This window comes from Molossus molossus, unplaced genomic scaffold (assembly GCF_014108415.1).
Source record: "Molossus molossus isolate mMolMol1 unplaced genomic scaffold, mMolMol1.p scaffold_m16_p_4, whole genome shotgun sequence".
In the NCBI taxonomy this organism is placed as follows: Eukaryota; Metazoa; Chordata; class Mammalia; order Chiroptera; family Molossidae; genus Molossus; species Molossus molossus.
In genome coordinates this window covers 47,191,642-47,211,664 of record NW_023425377.1, presented here as the reverse complement: position 1 = coordinate 47,211,664, position 20,023 = coordinate 47,191,642, and the positions used below count along the sequence as shown (strand labels likewise).

The window sequence follows — 20,023 nt, the reverse complement described above, 5'->3', positions numbered from 1 at the left end:
TTTTCACCCATCTCCCCCAACCTTCCTTCCATCTGGCAACCATCAAAATGTTCTCTGTGTCTATGAGTCTGTTTCTGTTCTCTTTGTTCACTTCTTTTGTTTTTTAGATTCAATTGTTGATCGATCTGTCTATCTATCTACAGACATATATACATATATACATATATATATTTTTTATCCTCCCCCGAGGACACTTTTTGCATTTATCTTGAGATAGAGCAGGAGGGAGAAAGGGAGGAAGAGAGAGAGAAACATCGATGTGAGAGAGACACATTGAGTGATTGCCACTCACACGACCCCAACCAGGGCCAGGGACAAACTGCAACTGAGGCATGTGCCCTTAGAGGAACCGAACCTGGGCCTCTCTGGTCCATGGGCCGACGCTCTAACTGCTGAGCCAAACCAGCCAGGGTAATAGATATATATTTATTGCTCATATTTTTTATCTTTTTTTTCTTCTTAAAGAAGATCCTTTAACATTTCATGTAAATGTTGGTTTGGTGGTGATTAACTCCTTTAGCTTTTTCTTTCTGGGAAGCTCTTTCTGTGTCCTTTGACTCTAAATGAGAGCTTTGCTGGGTAGAGTCATCTTGGTTTTAGGTCCTTGCTTTTCATCATTTTGAATATTTCTTACCACTCCCTTCTGGCCTGCAAAGTTTCTGTTGAGACATCGGCTGACAGTCTTATGGGAGCTCCCTTGTAGAGAACTAACCTCTTTTTTCTTGCTGCTTTTAAGATTCTCTCTGTCTTTTACCTTTTGCATTTTAATTATGATGTGTCTTGGGGTTCATATTGTTTGGGACTCTCTGTACTTCCTGTATATCTATTTCCTTCACCAGGTTAGAGAAGTTTCTGTCATTTTATTAAGTAGGTTTTCAATTTTACTCTCTCTCTCCTCCTTCCAGCGTCCCTATGATGTGAATATTGTCCCAAAGGCTTTTTACACTATCTTTATTTTTTGGATTTTTTTGCTATTCTGATTGGGTGTTTTTTGCTTCCTTATATTCCAAATTGCTGATTTGCTTCTCAGTTTCATCTACTTTACTGTCGATTCACTGTAAATTATTCTTCATTTCAGTTAGTGTATCTATCCTTCATTTCTGACTGGTTCTTTTTTATGTTTTCCATGTATTTTTTTTTCTTTTTTATGATTTCCATGTCTTTCTTTTATGCTGTTGAAGTTCTCTCTAAGTTCAGCTATTCTTTCCCTAGTTCCTTGAGCATCCTTTTAACCATTGTTTTGAACTCTGTATCTGATAGTGTGCTTGCCTCCATTTCATTTAGTTCTTTTTCTGGAGATTTCTCCTGTTCTTTCATTTGTAACATGTTTTTTTGTCTCCTCATTTAGGCATCTCCCCTGTGTTTGTTTCTATGTACTAGGTAGAGCTGCTACATCTCCCAGGCTTGGTAGAGTGACCTAATGTAGTAGGTGTCCTGTAGGGTCCAGTGGCACAGCCTCCTCCATCATCCAAGCTGGCTACTCTAGGTGTGTGTTTCCTCCTTACTCCCCCCCCCCCCACTCCATTCTGTGGCCTGTGTAGGCTGTGTACACTCCCTTGTTGTAGTTGAGCCTTGATTGCTGTTGGCATGTCAGTGGGAGGGATTTATTCCCAGGCAGATTCAGTACAAGGACTGGCCACAACCACCATGGAGGATCAGCTGTGCTGGGGCCCACCCCACTCAGCAGGACTTCCTTCAGTGGGGCTCTGGTGCCTGCTGAGTCTGCTTCTTGAGTTCTGTCACTGTGGAAGTGGTTGGGTGATATTTTTTTTTTTCTTTAATATGTTTTTATTGATTTTTTAGAGAGAGAGGAAGGGAGAGCAAGATAGAAACATCAATAAGAGAGAAACCCATCAGCTGCCTCCTGCACACCCCCTACTGGGGATTGAGCCTGCAGCCCAGGCATGTGCCCTGACTAGGAATTGAACCTGGACATTGCAGTCCATTGGACAGCCGGGTGGTTGGGTGGTGTTTTGATGTGGCGTGAAACTGTCCACCAGGTATGCTGGTTGTGCCCATTGTCAGCTGCCACATATGTTCTGCCCAGTGTCACCCAGCTTGAGCTACAAAGCAATCTGCATCTGACTGCTACTTGTGCTGGGCTTGGAGGTGCCCAGGAGAGGCCAAGCTGCGAATCACAGCCAGCTGCTGCTAGTGCTGGTCCTGGGGCCACTTATTGAGAGGTTCTGGGCATGCTGAGACCAGATGCTGCTTGTTTGAGAGATTTTAGGAAAGTCTGAAGCATAAGCCAAGTTAGGCCATTCATATGGAAAAAGCACTGGAAACAGCTTGGTGGGGTCTGGGAATCACCAGGGCAGAGCAAACAGTGATAACCAGGTTGATAGAGACTCGGTGGTGGGAAGCTCATCAAAGGAACAATGGCCTCTGCCAGCACTTGTCTTGGATAAAGCTGTGCCCCCAATTCTTGTCCTGATGCCAGACACTTCATTTTCTCCCCGTATGTCCCTGGTACCTTTTAAGCTGCTGTCCCAGTGCCAGAGCTCAGAAAGAGCAAGTCAGAGTAAGTGTGTGGGCCCTTTCAGAGGAACTGCCTCTGACTCCAGAAGCCCTCCATGTCACTCAACCTCAATTTTTGCTGGATTTTATAGCCAGGAGTTATGGAGACTTCTCTTCCCAGCACTGGAACCCTGAGTTTGGGGGACTGGTGTGGGGCTGGGGCGGACCCCGAGGAGGACCTCTGCAGCTGAGGATTATTCCTCCCAATTTTTATGTGCCACATGTGGGTGTGGGACCAGACAATTCCACATCTGCCCCCTTCCTACCAGTCTTGATATGACTTCTTTAAATCTTTAGTTGTAGGACTTCTATTCAGCTAGATTTTAGGCGATTCAGAATGATGGTGGTTCTGTAGTTTAGCTGTAATTTTGATATAGTTGTAGGAGGATGTGAGTACTGCATTTACCTATGCTGCCATCTTGACTGGAATTCTAAGTACATACTTCTGATGAAGATTCTCAATGTATATTTTTCATTTTTGAGTCTGACAAAACATTTAGTTACCAAGAATTTTTTTGAAAAGCAGCGCCTGAGAATTAAACTAATTTTTCTGTGGAAATAAAGATTTTTGGTTACATTTGTGTATACTCTTATCCTGAGTACCTTAAAAAGGCTTCATTCTCTTATCACTTTTCATATTCTAGGCTTTTTAAAAACAGTTTTTAAAGTAGAAGTTAGACCCCTGACCCCCCACCCCCATTTCTGCATTGCAGGTAACTGGGTAGAAATTCTGCTTTCATGAATCATGCACACTGCTTGGTTCCCTGGAACCTGATCTGTCACAACTGACAGACCAAGATTCCCTGATGCCAGTGGTGGTAGGAAAGATGATAACACTCCCTGCAGCAGAGCAACTGAGGACAGTTCCTGCTAGATAATGTGAAAATGGCCTCAGGTCTTTTTCCTAAGGAGGGACCAGAACTGTCTAAATGAAGATGGGGGAACAGAGTGTTATTAACACAGGCATCTTAAGGTACAGAAGAAGTCCTGCAAACTTCTGGTTAATCAAGGTTGATTTCTTACTTATCCATAACTACAAAGGAGACTGTTCTTTGTTTGGGGCACAGAGCATGAACCCTATTTAGAATTTATAGTTTATATGTCTGCACCACTACACCTCACATGATTGTAATTGTATGGCCTTTCTCACATTGAATGTCCTCCTTTCAAGTTGCTGTTTGCTGATATTGATGGATGTCTCTAGTCTTAGAAGTTTCCATTAAAAGAAGTTAGAGATACTGTAGTGTTTAAGTCATTGAGTAATCACTTACTAGTTATAAGTCACTTACTAGAAAGATAGAATCTGTACATTTTATGTACACAAAGATAGTATAATGGCTGTGGACACTTGCCCTTGGAATCTGTATGGGATCATTTGTCCTAAGATTTCTTGTTTATTGGAAGGTGGTATGGTATAGTGCTAGTGTTGCTTGAGCATTGGAATTAGAAGGCATGACTTTGAATACTAATCCCACCACTTAACTTTGTGACCTTGGGTAAATTATTTAATTAATTATTTCATTCATTTATTTAGCAGATATTTATAATTAGTGTACTGGGACGCAATCAATGTTTTACACTCTTGAGACATAAAAATGAGTAAGAAAAAAGTCTCTGTCTTCAGAGAGTCCTTTTTAAGGGAGGAGATAGACACATAAACAGAACATTATAATTATAATGTAGTCTGACAAATATAATGATAGAAAGATGCCTAGGGCATTAGGGGAGTATAGAAGAGGAATATTTTTCTGAATTTCAGTTTTTCATATGTAAAATGGAGACGTTCATTGGGTTTCTCTGAAGATGAAATTAAATGAGGAATATAAGACACATAGTAGAGATTTGGCAGATGTAGAAGTATGCATGTGGAACCAGTTATTATTTTACTGCTTTGTAATGTATTGTGACTGTTCAGTAATACCCTCTTACTAATGACAGAGAATTGTTCGAAAGTATTTGAGGCATTTGGAATATTTGTGGCAGAACTGTAATTCCTCTTGATTTGATTTCCTGCTGTGGTCAGGTTCCTTTGGAAATAATGTTTTCTGAATATCTTGCCAGAGAGTTTCCCTTAGTTGGAGATTCACATAATCTGTTTTCAGAAGAGTTAATGGATGTTATTCAGAATCAAATAGTTGGTTTAGTCAGTTGGTTTTTAAGTAAATTGTGTTAAGAGACTTGTAGTAAGAGGGAAAATTGCCAAACAGACAGCTTTCTTAGCTACAAATGAGACAGGTAGGGAGATGCAGGGGGTTGGTGATTCGTAGGATGTACTTTTATTTTCATTGGGTCCATTTCTTGAAGTGAAGTTTTTTTTGAGGCCAGAAGGTAAGAGACCTTTAAGAGATCAAGATTTGGGGTTCAACTGCCTCTTTTGAGAAATGGCTGTATAGTATTTTAAAAGAAGTAGTAGCTGTTCTGCAGAGACTTAATCCCTGACTACATGGTACTAATAAAAGTTGCTTTGCTTGTTTTTTTTTTTTGTTTTGTTTTGTTTTTGCTTGAGGTTCCTCCACTATAGTTAATATTTAAATAGACCATTTTAATGGTACGGGGAATAATCTTATTTTAATATAAAAATGCTCAGAAACCTTCTGGGTTGCCTATGAGTATGATTGGAAGTGGTCTTGTCTTCACAGTAAGACAGTAATAGACAGATTACGTCCTCTTGAATACATTAATAGTTGAAGGTACATTTTCTGCGTTTGATAGAGCTGTTGAGGAATACAAAGGCGTATAGTGCTGGTGTGAGCACTTTGACATTCATGTCATATAATATTTCTGCGCTCAGTGCACTTTAGAAGGCCAAGTAACTGCTCAGTCGACACTAACTTTCAACAACTCAAGACTACTTGCAAATGATCAGGTATCTGACTTTATCCTCTCTGCTTAAATTGCTTTGCATGCAGAAGATGACTTTTCATTGTAAAATTTATGTTCAGAAGAACCTGAATTTATAAGCTCAGTGACTAAGCTTAGAATAAATAACGCCTAGAACTTCTAGACCCACGTTCTAGAGAAGAATAATAGAACTGTATAGTCTCCCAGTATCTGGCAGAGTCAGCTTCCAGAAACAAAGTAGAAGGGGGTGCCTTTTGCTTTTGGCACATGCTGAAATGGAAATAGTGAAGGTTTGATGTCATACAAGTCTGGGTTTGAATCTAGATTGCTTACTTACTAACTTTGTGATCAATAGGTAACTTTGTCTTTCCAAGCCTCAGTTTCCTCTTCTGTAATACTAGAGCTAGTTAGTGGTTCTTACCAGGTGGGTTGTTGTGAGGGATGGATATGGAAAATGCTTGGCCAACCCTGGCATGGTATAGGAACTCAACCACTGTTACTTCATTTCTCATCTTTCTTTTTTTCCCTTTCAGAGTATGTCTTTTTAAGTACAAAGCACATGTATTGAAAACAATATTTTTTAGCAATTGTAAAAACTGTTTGGGTATTTAGATGACCTGTTTTCCTCTCTGCTGGATCACATTCACAAGCAGTAGATTTCAAGGATGGCCTAAAATTAGAGACCCCCTCCCCCAACCCAGTTTTTTCAGAGCTCAAATTATCTACCCATTGCAGTTTTGGTCCTGTTTTGTTCTTGTACCAGAAGGTGGTTTATTTTTTCTCCCTGTAATAAGGCATAATGACCGTCCAGGTACTCCTTGCTCCTAAATGGAAGCAGTGGCTATGCAGGACAGTTTCACATTGATTGGACAGGACATGCTTCCTTCGAAGCAAGCGTTAGGCAGTAGTGCTGCAGTGCTTACCCATACTGTTGAATTAATCACTGCAGCGTTATCAGTTATGACAAGTAAAGGTAAAATAAAACTGCCTCTGGGAGACACTGGCAACTGTTGGAAAAATGATGACTATAGAACAAGAAGAGGAACAAGAGAGATAAGGTGTAAGAATGGCTTCAGCAGAATTGTCTTAATTTCTCTTAGGCCTTCTTAAATATTTGGGTCTTAGTCGTATTTCCTCTTTCAATCCAAAAGTCATAAAACATTGGATGCAGTATATCTTACTGGTGTAAAATTTAAGACCTCGGTTCTTAAATTTTAGTTGTGTTTCTTTTGCTTAGAGCTCTTTTGTTTTCTAACTCCTTATGTATGTCTCAATTCATGGACAATATCACAGTTATTTTGTGAGATTGAAAAAGTATCTTTAAGGTGCTGTTGCTATACAGACTATTGAAACACTGCAGACACAGTATACTGACCTAAGGAACACAGTGCCTTGCAGCATGATAGAGAGGAATGCCCTTAGTTTTAGGAGACAAATAGTCCTTGGTTTGAATTTTAGCTCTGTCACTTATTTGTTCTGTAACTTTGAGCAATTTACTTTACTGTTTTGAACAATGCTTTGCTCACGTGTAAAAAGAGTATATTAATACCTTTATTAGATTACTATGAGGATTAAGTGACTATTACATGTAGAGTACTTAGCACATAGTGGGCAGGCTTGAATAAGTATTAACTATGTTATCATCTCTCTCTCTCTCTCTCTCTCCTTTTTTTTTTTTTTGTTAATCCTTACCCGAGGATATTTTTTTCATTGATTATTTTTTTAGATATTGAGTGGAAAGAGGGTGCGGAGAGAGAGAGAGAAACATCAATGTGAAAGAGACACATCTATTGGCTGCCTCCCATGCAACTGGGGCTGGGGATTGAACCTGCAATTCGGGTATGTGCTCTTGACCAGAAATCGAACCCATGACTTTTTGGTCCACATGCTGACACGCTAACGGCCAAGCCAAACCAGCCAGGGTTGTTACATATCTTTCTTTCTTTCTTTTTTTAATATCCTCACCCGAGGACATTTTTGCATGCATCTTCAGATAGAGTGGGAAGGAGAGAGCGAGGAAGAGAGAGAGAGAGAAACATTGATGTGAGAGAGAGACACCGAGTGGTCGCCACCCACACAGCCCCAACCGGGGCCAGGGACAAACTGAAACTGAGGTATGTGCCCTTAGCGGAAACCGAACCCAGGACTCTTTGGTTCGCAGGCCGACGCTCCAACCACTGAGCCAAACTGGGCTATTATCATATCTCTTAATCCTCAGTCCTGAATTTGCAAGCTGACTGGTATAGTCTGTTTGAAAGTAAATAAAGTATGGATGGAGTTTCTTGCAGTTCTTTGGGGGAAAATTATTTTATAAAGTAAAGTTGTTACAATTGCTGTTTGTCATATTCTTCAGGTTTGTAACAGGGAAGATGTTGAGAAGGAAATACCTTCTTCTACCTTCTCATCCAGTACCAAGGTACCCTGCCCACTATGTGGACAAGGCTTTCCACCCACAAAGATTGAGCGACATGCCATGTACTGCAATGGGCTGGTGGGGCAAGATACAGGTAAGAACATACCTGTCTGTGTGATGGTTTTGTAATGCTATATAATACAGGACAGAAAAAAAGAGACAGTTCTTCAAAGTTACAGTTGTTGGTTTTTTGTTTTGTTTTGATGTCTGTCTAGTTAATTTTTTTAGTACTTTTCCTATTCTTTATTACTTTGGCAGGTATGCTATTTAGTGGCACATACCTGAGGAGAAGGGGAAGGGAAAATCTTTTATCTTTTAATGTTTCAACTTGTTCTTCGTCATAGGTAGGCCCAAATTCAGTGTGATGCTTTGGACTTTTCATTTCAATTATATGTTCAAATATTGAGACTCCTATAAAAATTGATGAACTAAGTTCTAGAGTTGCCCATTTTCAATTCAATATAGGTCTTTGTGTGTGTTTATGTGTGTGTGTAAGTGTAAGTAAACTCTACAGAAAGACAGCAGCTGAAAAATATTTCTAATTTCCATTTATGTGCTACATGTCTCTGCTGCATCACCCTGGAGCTATTGGTTACCTCTTGTTAAAGAGTGCACCAAAAGCCTTAGTTTTGGTATAGTGTGAGATATTGGCCCTTAAAGTACCACTCCTGATCTAGCTTGTCTGTCTGTGACTTTAAATTCTAAATATAATAGTATCAGTACAGTTTTCTGTGGTATAATGTGCTGATTGTAATCATACTTTAAATGATTGGCAGTGTTGCAATGCTTTTCTCAGTGCTACTTGATGATTCCCATAAATTAGAGGTATTTAGTCTGAAATTGTGAGGCATTTTATAAGTTATGATTTCTGGGAAAGAAAGGTACATGTTTTTTTATTTTTATAAAGCAATACACCTTTTATTTATTAAATAAGGAAATACAAAACTTATAATTTAAATAAATTCAATGATTTTTTTTCTGATTATAAAGTATTAGTAATAATAATAATAATAGTTGCCCTGGCCGGTTTGGCTTAGCAGTTAGAGCGTCAGCCCGTGGATCAGAGAGTCCCAGGTTCGGTTCCTGCTAAGGGTGCATACCTCAGTTGCAGTTTGTCCCCAGCCCAGATGGGGTTGTGTGGGGGGCAACCAGCTGAGTGTCTCTCTCACATCGATGTTTCTCTCTCTCTCTCTCTCCACCCCTCTTTCCCTCTCGCTCTATCTGAAGATAAATGTAAAAAATGTCCTCAGGTGAGGATTAAATAATAATAATAATAATAGCTTACATTTATTGAATACTTAAAATGAGTCATGTGTTATTAACATAAGTGGGACCATGCCATATATATATATATGTTATATTTCTGCAACCTGTCTTTTAAAATTTAGCAATAAATTTAGGTCTACCCATGTGCAGATAATTTTTACAGAATTGAAATCTGACTATATGTAAAGTTTTGTATTTTGCTTTTTCTATTTATAGCATAAAATTTTGTTCATGAGTCACTAAAAGTTAGGTGCAAAATATTTTTATTGCCTATGTAATATTTTATAATCTGAATTGCCTCCATTTATGTAACTGTGTTTAGAATGCTTCAAGTTGCTTAGTACATGGCACTGAGCCTCTTATGCTTAAAGTTGTCGCTATATTTTGGGGTCATTTCCCAAGGATGTGTTTCTAGTTGAGTGACAGTAAAAAAAGATGGGCTCTGGAGTTCAATCAATCTGAGGTTGAGTCCCACCTCTGTCATTTACTAGACTGTGTGACCCTGTACAAGTTTCTGTGCTTCCCTTTTAGGCATCTGTCAAGTAATAGTAGTAATGACCTTATTCATTTTTTATGAGGTTAAATGAGATATTTTAAGGAAAGTGCCTAGCACAATGTCTAGCACATAGTCAGTACTTAAGAACTTACAGCTGCTGTTACTATTCCCAATAGTGAATTACTAGGTCAAAGATTTTGTTGTTATTTTAAAGGATCTTTATGAATAGCATTGTAGTGCTTTATTTATTTGTTTATTGTTCAGCCTTACCCAAGGATATTTTTCCATTGATTTAAAAAATTTTTTAGGTAGAGTGGAAGGGAAGGAAGGAGGCGGGGTGTTGGGGGAAACATTGATGTGAGAGAGACACATCGATTAGTTATCTCCTACATAACCCCAACCTGGACCAGGGATCAAACCTGCAACCTAGGCACATGCCCTTGACCAGGAATCGAACCTTTGCCCTTCAGTCAGTGGACCGACTCTCTAACCACTGAGCCAAACCAGCCAGGGCGCATTGTCCTCTTCTAAATGCAGTGAAAGGTAAAGATTTAAATCTGATCATTAACATCTTTTAATAGAAGATCACTGAAGTGCTAGGATTCTAGATGCAATTTGAATTCAACATAGCTCTTTTTTTTTTAAATCTTTATTGTTGAATGTAAAATGTATTACAGATGTTCCACATTTTCCCCCCATTGACCCCCTCCTCCCCACTTTTGCCCCCCTCCCGCCTTTTCCCACACTATTGTCTGTGTCCATAGGTTATGCATATAAGTTCTTTGGGTTTTTCTTTCCCACCCCCCCCAATCCCTTTCCCTTTGAGGTTTGTTAGTCTAGCAATGAATTTGTACTTTTTTTTTTTTATCCTCACCCGAGGACATTCTTCATTTTTTGTTCAGGTAGAGTGGGGGGCGGGGGGGAGAGGAACAGAGAGAGAGAGAGAAACATCGATGTGAAAGGGACACATCAAGTGGCCGCCACCCGCACAACCGACCAGGGCCGGGGACAAACTGCAACCGAGGTACATGCCCTTAGCGGGAACCAAACCCGGGTCTCTCAGGACCGCAGGCCGACGCTCTAACCGCTGAGCCAAACCGGCCAGGGCGAATTTGTACTTCTTAATCTCTTCACCTTTTCACCCATTCCCCCAACCCCCCTCCCATCTGGCAACCAACAAAATGTTCTCTGTATCTATGAGAATGTTTCTGTTCTGCCTGTTCATTTTGTTTGTAGATAGATATATATTCATTGCCATTTTGTTTGTTCATATATTTTATCTTTTTCTTCAAAAAGACCCTTCATCATTTCATATAATAATGGTTTGGTGGTAATGAACTCCTTTAACTTTTTCTTGTCTGGGAAAGTCTTAATATGGCCATCGATTCTAAATGACAGCTTTGCAGGATAGAGTAATCTTGGTTGTAGGTTCTTGCTTTTCATCACTCTGAATATTTCTTGCCACTCCCTTCTGGCCTGCAAAGTTTCTTTTCAGAAATCAGCTGACAGCCTAATGGGAACTCCCTTGTAGGTAACTAGCTGCCTTTCTCTTGCTGCTTTTAAGATTCTCTCTTTGTCTTGAACCTTTTGCTTTTTGAAGATGATGTGTCTTGGTGTGGGCCTCTTGGGGTTCATCTTGTTTGGGACTCTCTGTGCTTCCTGGACTTGTATGTCTGTTTCCTTCACCAAGTTAGGAAAGTTTTCTGCCATTATTGTTTCAAACAGGTTTTCGATTTCTTGTTCTCGCTCTCCTCCTTCTGGCACCCCCAAGATGCGACTGTTGGCACGCTTGAAGTTGTCCCAGAGGCTCCTTAACACTATCCTCATTTTTTTGGATTCTTTTTGTTTTTTTGCTGTTCTGATTGGGGATTTTTTGCTTCCTTATATTCCAAATCGATGGTTTGCTTCTTGGATTTACGTACTCTAGTATTGAAGCTGTGTAAATTATTCTTTATTTCAGTTAATGCCTTCTTTAATTCTGACTGTGCATCCATAATTTCTGACTGGTCCTTTCTTGAGGCCCTCACTAAGTTCATTGAGCATCCTTAGAAGCAGTATTTTGAACTCAGCATCTGTTAGGTTGCTTATCTCCATTTTGCTTAGTTCTTTTCTTGGGGTTTTGTTCTTTTCTTTCATTTGGGACCTGTTTCTTTGTCTCCTCATTTTGGCTGCCTCCCTATGTTTGTTTCTGTGTATTACTTAACGAGCTGTATGGGGCTAGCTGAGACCAGACACTGCTTGTTTGAGAGAATTTAGGAAAAACCTGAAGCAGGATCCAAGACAGGCCAATCCGATGGTTAAGCAAGTGGCAACAGCTTGGGTGGGCCTGAAAGTTGGGTGGGCCTGAAAGTTGGATGGGCCTGAAAGTTGGATGGGCCTGAAAGTTGGATGGGGCGGGGCGGGGTGGGTCCTCAGGGAGTAACCAGGGCAGGGCTACCAGTGTGAGCCAGGTTGCTGGAGTCCCAGATATGGCAGCTGTCTGCCGCCCCCCGGAAGGGCTCACTAAAGGAACAAAGGCCTCTGACAGCACGTTTGTCCCGGAGAAAGGCCCCTCTCCAGCCCTCGCTCCAGTGCCAAACAGCTCTGTTCTTCCCTGTATGTCTCTGGTGCCCCTCGAGCTGCCTCCCCTCCAAGCTTAGAGGGAGAGAGTCCGATAAGTCCGTGCGCGGGCCCTTTAAGGAGCTGCCTGGGGCTCTAGCCGCTTCAGCTTCCCTGAGCCTCAGTTCCTGCTGGTTTTTCCAGCCAGAAGTTATGTGGACTTCTCTTCCTGGCACTGGAACCCGGAGCGGGGCACCTGGTGTGGGACAGGGACCCCTCAGTCCTCAGGAAGGACCTTCCCAGCTGAGGTATCCTGATTTTTATCCGCCACATGTGGGTGTGGGACCAGCCCCTCGAGCCTTCGCCCCTCTGCATCTCCGCATCTCCGCCCCTCTGCCCTTCCTACCAGTCTGGATGTGGCTGCTGCTTCAATTCCATAGTTGTAGGACTTCCATTCAGCTTGATTTCAGGCAGTTTTGAATGATGGTTGTTCTGTAGTTTAGTTGTAACTTTGATGTGGTCGTGGGAGGACGCGATACCGCGTTTACCTACGCTGCCATCTTGACCGGAAGTCACTCAACATAGCTCTTTAGTCTGATTTTTAGCAGAGAGTTCCAGTGGCTGAAAGAATTCTGGGGCTGGACATTTGGTGACCAGAAAAGGAAGAGACTGCCTTGTGTATCTCACCGAACATGCTTACCTAACTGGTATTACTTGCCTGCGTCAACAACCTACTCAGCATTGAGGTCCAGAAATAAATGAGTTTGAGAAGTTGAATGCTCCTTGAGCTCTAAGAATAGATGACCTTCTCCTGGTCAGAATTACTAGATAAGGAGTAGTATAGAGCAGCTCCTACTTATATCTTCCAGACTGAACTCTGATAGTTTATGCTTAAACCGGAAGCTTTAGTATTCACTGTGACAGACATCTTTCAGTTATATGTATGATATTTGCTTTTTAAACCTTTTCTTCCTTACTGGGGTGTGGTGGGGTACTCAAAGCTCTGAATACTTGCTGTTGAAATTGATTCAGGCTTGTTTCTGAGTTTTCTCAAATCAACTGCAGACTTATACCACCAGAACCAGGACATTCTCATTGAACTTGAGAAGCTGACACCATCAGGTTTGGGCAAAGTATAGTGAAACTTGCATTGTCATCCATTTAGGAAAAGCCTTCCAGGTTCTCCTCGTTCCATTGGGCCAAGGGTCAGTGACCCTGTCTGATACTGCTTAATTGGATTTACACTCTGGTCTCAAGGACTCTTTCAGACATCGTAGATGTGTATTTTCTTATATAACTGGAAGCTCTTATATGTTTGGCACTGTATGACTTGTAGCTCTGATCCAAATGTCTCAGACTGCCATCCAGAGATGTCTACTATATCCTGAAAGATAGTCACTTTTTCTTTTTCATAGGGAAATTTGTTTCAAAAATTAGTTCAGAAGTATAATAGAGACAAACTTGACTTTTCAACACCAATTTGTTTACCTAGAATTAGAAATCTGATTCCTTTCTATCACTTACTGCTTTCCTACTTACTTAACTTTAATTCATCTGGATACTTACGGAACATTTTTAAAAAAATGGTTTTAGACTTTATGAGAGTTAGTTACTAAAGAAGTTTAAGACAAGATTTGTGCAATTAAGGAACTTGCTGTCTTACTGGGGAGATAAGCATTAACCTAAGAAATTAATTACAAGGTGACACAAAGTGAATGATTGTGTACCCAAATGAATGTTCCTGCCAGTAAGTGCAATAGGAAAAAGAAGAGCTGCAGTGAATAGGGATGATGTCTAAGAGAGGGTGGGCTTAGCCTGAGCTGTAAAGGCTGGATAGATTTGGATAAACCCATAGGAAAGTAGGGGGCCCTATATCCTGTTATGGGTTAGATAAGATAGGAAGCAAGGGAAACAGCACTAAACAATAGCTTCCTCTTAATCTTCTTAGTAGTGTTAGCTTGCTAACCTAAATTACCCTCTCGTGACATTTTAGTCTCTATGAGAGAATTTGGAGGAGGGAGTCCTCACTGGGACTATTCAGTTCTCTGCTTTCCTGGGAACAGAATTGGGGGCTGCAGGTGGGGTGGGGAAGTTAGAGGAATTATGCAAAGCACAGACTAGTGTGCCTGGCATAGGTCCTCAGTAAGTTTGCTGTGTATTTGGTTACTCTGTCAGCTTGCCTGCCTCTGTCATCCTTACCAGAAGCAGTGATTTAGTTTTGGTTCCTCTCAGCTTTATATCTGGGGACAGAGGCCATGCCCTCAGCCTAATTTTGTTATCTTTGGTAAAAGGAAGCCTCTCCTACTATGGAGTGGAAAAGAGTTACTCTGGAAGATACATAACCCAGGCTGGGAGACCATTAGCCAATGCCTAAGGAAATGGAATAAGAGAGGGACCTCCCAGAGTTAAGTATCCAGCTTTCCCCTCCTTCCTGTTTTCCTCTGAATCTGATCCTAGACATGCTTGGTTTGGCTGTGTTTAAAAAAAAATAATAATTGGAGTTATAGTTATTTACATGAAGTGTCTACCATTTATGCCTAGTTACTGTGCAGCACAATAATAATTATGCACATCATTAAATATGTATCTGATTAACTTTGCTGTAAGTTTTATGTTACTATAATATGTACTGCACTCTGGTTATGTTGGCTCAGTCTGCTCATTCTGTTGTTCGATGACATTGCTATCTGTTCACAACTGTGAAAAAATTAGAGAGAGTGGTCTCCCCTGTTAGAAGGAGAGGATTTGCTAAGTTAATCTAGACTAGTACAAAGGCAGGTTGCTTTTCTTTCTGGAAAATGTCTTTGAGACCATTTTTACTTAAACATCTAGAAAGAATAAGGCTCTTCATTTATTCATTCAATAAATATTAAATATCTACTCTATACCAAGTATAGTAAACAAAATAAACAGAATCCCTGTTCTCAAGAACCTTATATTCTAGTAGTGGGATACTGACAATATTATGTCAAGTGATGATAAGTATTTTGGAGAGAAAAAAGAAAACAGAGAAGGGTGGAGAGGTTAGGTGTCAGAGATCAGGAGGTAGCAATTTAAACCTGAAAAGATACTTCTCCAAAGAGGATATACAGATGGCCAGTAGACATATGAAAAAATGCTCAAAGTCAATAATCATCAGGAAGATGCAAATTAAAACCACAATGCGATACCACCTCACATCTGCCAGAATGGCTATTATCAATAAATCAACAAAAAAGGCTGGTGAGGATGTGAAGAAAAGGGAACCTTTGTGCACTGTTGGTGGGAACTCAGACTGGTGCAGCCATTGTGGAAAACAGTATGGAGTTTTCTCAAAAAATTAAAAATGGAACTGCATTTTGACCCAGCGATTCCACTTCTAGAATATGTCCTAAGAATCCCAAAATACGAATTTGTAAGAATATATGCACCCCTATGTTTATTGCAGTTTATTTATAATAGCCAAGATCTGGAAATAGCCCAAGTACTCATCAGTAGATGGGTGGATAAAAAAGCTGTGGTACATTTACACAGTGGAATACTACATGGCCGTAAAAAAGAAGGAACTCTTACCTTTTGCAACAGCATGGATGGACCTGGAAATTATTATGCTGAGTGAAATAAGCCACTCAGAGAAAAACAAATATCATATGGTCTCATTTACATGTGCAATCTAGTGAACAAAATAAACTGATGAACAAAATAGAAACAGAGGCATGCATACGTGGAATAGACTGTCAGCTGTCAGAGGAGAGAATGGGAGTACTGGGTGAAAGAAGGTGAAGGTATTAGCCAAAAAAAACCATATACTTAACACATAGACACAGAGAACAGTGTGGTGATAGCTGGAGGAGAAGTGTAGGGGTGGGGGCTAGGTGGAAGTGGGCAAAGGGGAGGAAATGGAGATGGAAAGAGACTTTGCTTGGGGTGATGAGTGCATGATGGATTGTGTAGATGGTGTTTTATTGAGTTGTACACTTGAAACCTATATGGTTTTGTGAATCATTCATAGCAATAAATGTAATTAATAAAAAAAAATAGGTGGTCAGGGAAGAATCCCTTGAGAAAGTGACATTTGAGCAAGAGACCTAAAAGAATTGATGGAATAAGCTAAGGGGATTTCAAGGTGGAGAGGAGAGGGTGTTACAGACAGATGGAACAGTAAGTGCAAAGACCCTGAGGTGAACAGGCTTGATGTGTATGAGGAATGACAAAGAAGCCAGTATGGCTAGAGTGGAGTAATTAAAGGCGAGATAAACAAGGAGGCCAGACAGATAATTGGGGAGGGGACAAGTGAACAGGGCTTTTAGGCCATACATAGTAAGGATTTCGGTTTCTACTCTGAGCAGAGGAGGAACCATTGGAGGGATTTGAGCAAATAATGAATTAATATTTGAGCAAAGGATCACTCTGGCTGTAGTGGAATATATTGTTGGGATGGGGAGCAAGGGTGGAAACTGGAAGAACAGCCACTGCTTTATTTTTGGCAGTATGATAGAGTGGGAGAAACATGGAACTAGGTGGAACTAGGTGGAGCTGTAATACTTGTCATCTGGGTAATATTTGAGAAATTACCTTACCTATTTGAGGATCATGTGCCTTATTTGTAAAATTAGTTTGACATCATCAGGATTGTCATGAGAATCAGAGACACTTTATAAAGTACCTAGGACTGTGTCTAGCTTGTAATAGGCATTCAGTAAGTGGTAGCTGCTGTTATTGAATATCCTTCTTGCCTGTGTAGTCTTGGTGAGGTCTGTATTAAGCCATTAGTTTAAAGGAAAGATGAAAGGCAGGGAAAAGCAATCTGATAGTCAAAGTGGTAAGAATAAGCTAGTAAGAAATAGATCATATGAAAGTTAGGGAAGCTGAATGCATTAACTGTATACACTTTGGGCCTAGATCACAGGGGTGTGTGGCTTAGAGCCAGCATACTATTGGGAGTGGTGATTTCTTCAGGGAAATCTCCTGGGAAAATAATGGTGTGTAAGTGGGCGGGTTGGAGGTGGAGCTGAAAGAGATTCAGGCCTAGAATAGGCTTGATGGGTGACTCAGCAAAAATCATAAGACATTTCTTTAATTGAACAAAATTGATTTTTTTCTTTAATATATACCTGTATTTGCCTATTTGGATGTAATTTGTACCCCATTCAATCCTCTCACTGGTATTAATGTGGCTTTTGTAGTACTTAGCACGATTAGATTAAGTATATTGCTATTGATGCCTAACTAAAGAGGTGTTAACTCTATGCCCTTGGGAGATAGAATAGGTTTAGTAGAAATAACATGGCTTTGGAAGACAGACTGACCTGTGGGGAGATAGACAAATCCAAACACACTTGAAATTATAGTGCATTTGGGTAGATAAGACATGTATATGAATAACTCTAATGCAAGGTCAAATCTACTGAGGGACGTGCAGTTAAAATACTGTGGTGTTTCAGAGGAAATGTGATTAGAGATTGAGAGGGAAGGGCAATAATGTAAAAGGACAGTAGAGGAAAATCACATAAATAGAAAAATGTGAAGGGTGTATAGGCAATTCAGTGTGGTTGTAGTGTGGGCAATATGAAAGGGAATAGTAGACAATTGGAGAACAACAAAGGTAACTTGAGTTATGTGGGTTAATATAGGGCAAAGTTTTTTTCAACTGTAAAATAACTACTGTATTTGTATGCTTACTCCACTGTTATATGTAGGACTCTTTTTGGATGCAAGTGTTGGAAATATAATTATGTAACCCTTAACCGAAAAAGAGAAAGTTGGCATAATAATTGAGAAGTCTAGTGTAGGTTTCAGGCAGAGCTGATGTCTCATCTTTTGACTCTACTTTTCTCTCTTCAATAGATATTCAAGGGGTGAGTGAAATGGCTGCCAGTAGCCATAGACATTTAGCCTTTAATGGCAAGAAGGAGACCACATAAATTAGTCTAGAGAAAGACTGATTGACTTTGATTGATTTTAGTGCCTTCCCTTGTTCTAGTCACTGTAACCAAGTGGGTGGGTATGTATCATTTATAAGTCAGAATAAGTAATGGAAAATTCTGTTAGTATCTATCAGAAAATTTGATCAGTCACAGTAACAGAAAATACCATTAACAGTGGGTTTAACATGTAGTGTTTCTTTTTCTCACATAAGATGTCTAGAGTGAAGCAGTGGCTCAGTGATGTGATGAGAATTTACGTTTTTCTCTTTTGGCTCTGTAGTCCTTCACTTGTGGCTTCTTGACTTACGGTTTCAAGATGGCTGCTGCATCTCTATATCTCAATCTGTGTTTCAGACAGGAAGAAAGAGAGAGGATAAAGGGAATGACTATAGATTCTGACTACCATTACATTAGAATGCAATCTAATCCTCATTCCTATAATCTTGTGGAATTGAGTTTATTCCAAATTGTGGTAGAATTAGGTCAGTTATAATATTGTTTGCCTCTTGTCTTTTATGTGTTCAGTTGTCTTTATGTATATAAAATTATACTATCTCTGAAGTCATTGATTAATTGGTTTTGTACAGTGATTCAACTTAACAAAAACTTTTGTGTCCTGTTATTAGTGAAGTATTGTGCTAGGTGCTGGGGTGGGGTGCTCAAGGCGGGCAGTAAGCGATGTGATACAGACCTGAATGGGTCGTCAAATTTGTATTCAGGGAATTCACAATTCAGTGAGGCAAACAGACTTGGGCACAACTAAATATGATACAAATCAGTTGCAGTGCTAAAATAGGGGCACAAACCACTGGTAGAGGAGGAAGGGATTACTTCTGATTGGTGAGAAAAGGACAGATTCTTACTTCATTGTTCCCCAATTATCATGCATGGGTTTTTATCTTTTTTTTCTATTAAAGATATGGATCTAAAATAGCAATGAGCCTTGAAATGTATAAATTGTCTGAATTTCTGATAAGAGTTATTTCTTTAAATGGGATTACTAAAAATGGAATCAGTGGATTGTATGTATAAAGTTTTTAGATTGCTTTTTGGATGGTTATACTCATTTAAATTCTCATTAGTAGCAAATGAGTGTTCCTCTTATACCATTCCAAATACTGAGAAATATTCTTTTTAAAAAAAACCATGGTATATTTCTGGTGATCAATGACATATCATTGTACTTTATATTTCTTTGATTGGTAGTGAAGTTGAAATTCTCTTTTTTAAAAAGCTAATTTGTATTTTTTCTTTGAAGAATTGTTCTCTGAACTCTTCCTAAGTATTGGTTTCTTAGTATTTTTATTATCAGTTTATAGGAGTTCTTTATAAGGCAATTGCCTTTTGCTTTAAAGGTGCTTTCAAAAGTTTTTCCACCCACCCATCAGTTTTTACCAAAGTTTCCAGATTTATGCAGCTTGCTCGGCAACCCCCTTCTTGTGTGAATGCTGTTAAAGCTTTTACTTCTTGAAGCAGAAGCAGTGCTGATCCTGCAGAAAGATCTAATTGGTGAGAGTAGAAGTGGCACTGATACGGGAAAAAGCATATTGGAATCCATGCAGAATTAAGAGGAGGAGTGAGCAGCAAGGAGAAAGGGTAAAGACTTCATTGCCATTAATGATGGAAAGAGGAAGCTCAGAGGTAGAAGGAGGTGGTGGCCTGGTATAGGGGTCATCTTAGTTGTCTTCTGAAAACTTGTTCAACCTTTTGGTGGAACATTACCTCATAGCAGCTTCACTATGGTGCATTAATAAAGTTGCTGTATGATGTGGCATGTGAAATGGCAGTCTGAATGCAATCTGTGTCTTCTTGAGTCTCAGTGCCTTCGCTGTTCCCATCTTGTTCCTCTCAACATTGACTGTCTTTGCTTCTAATCTTTGTGCTTTGCTGCTGAAGAGCCAGGCCTCAGGATTTCTAATAGCAGTTTGTTTTTGACAGGTGTACTTATTCCTCCCTTGAAAAATAAAATCACTCTTATTAATACCTGAATTAATACCCAAAGCATTATGTGTTGAAGGAATACTAACAGGTAAAAACCACTTTAAA

The 20,023-nt window shown here is 39.9% G+C and overlaps 1 protein-coding gene across 12 annotated transcripts in view; it reads left to right on the top strand.

Moving 5' to 3' along the window:
- Positions 1-20,023, top strand: part of UIMC1 (ubiquitin interaction motif containing 1) — a 175,207-nt gene that overhangs the window by 109,735 nt on the left and 45,449 nt on the right. For all 12 annotated transcript variants that reach the window (XM_036281865.1, XM_036281860.1, XM_036281867.1 and 9 more), the window contains one exon: positions 7,712-7,865. In XM_036281865.1, the coding sequence (XP_036137758.1) occupies positions 7,712-7,865 (154 nt within the window). The remainder of the gene's footprint in view (positions 1-7,711; positions 7,866-20,023) is intronic.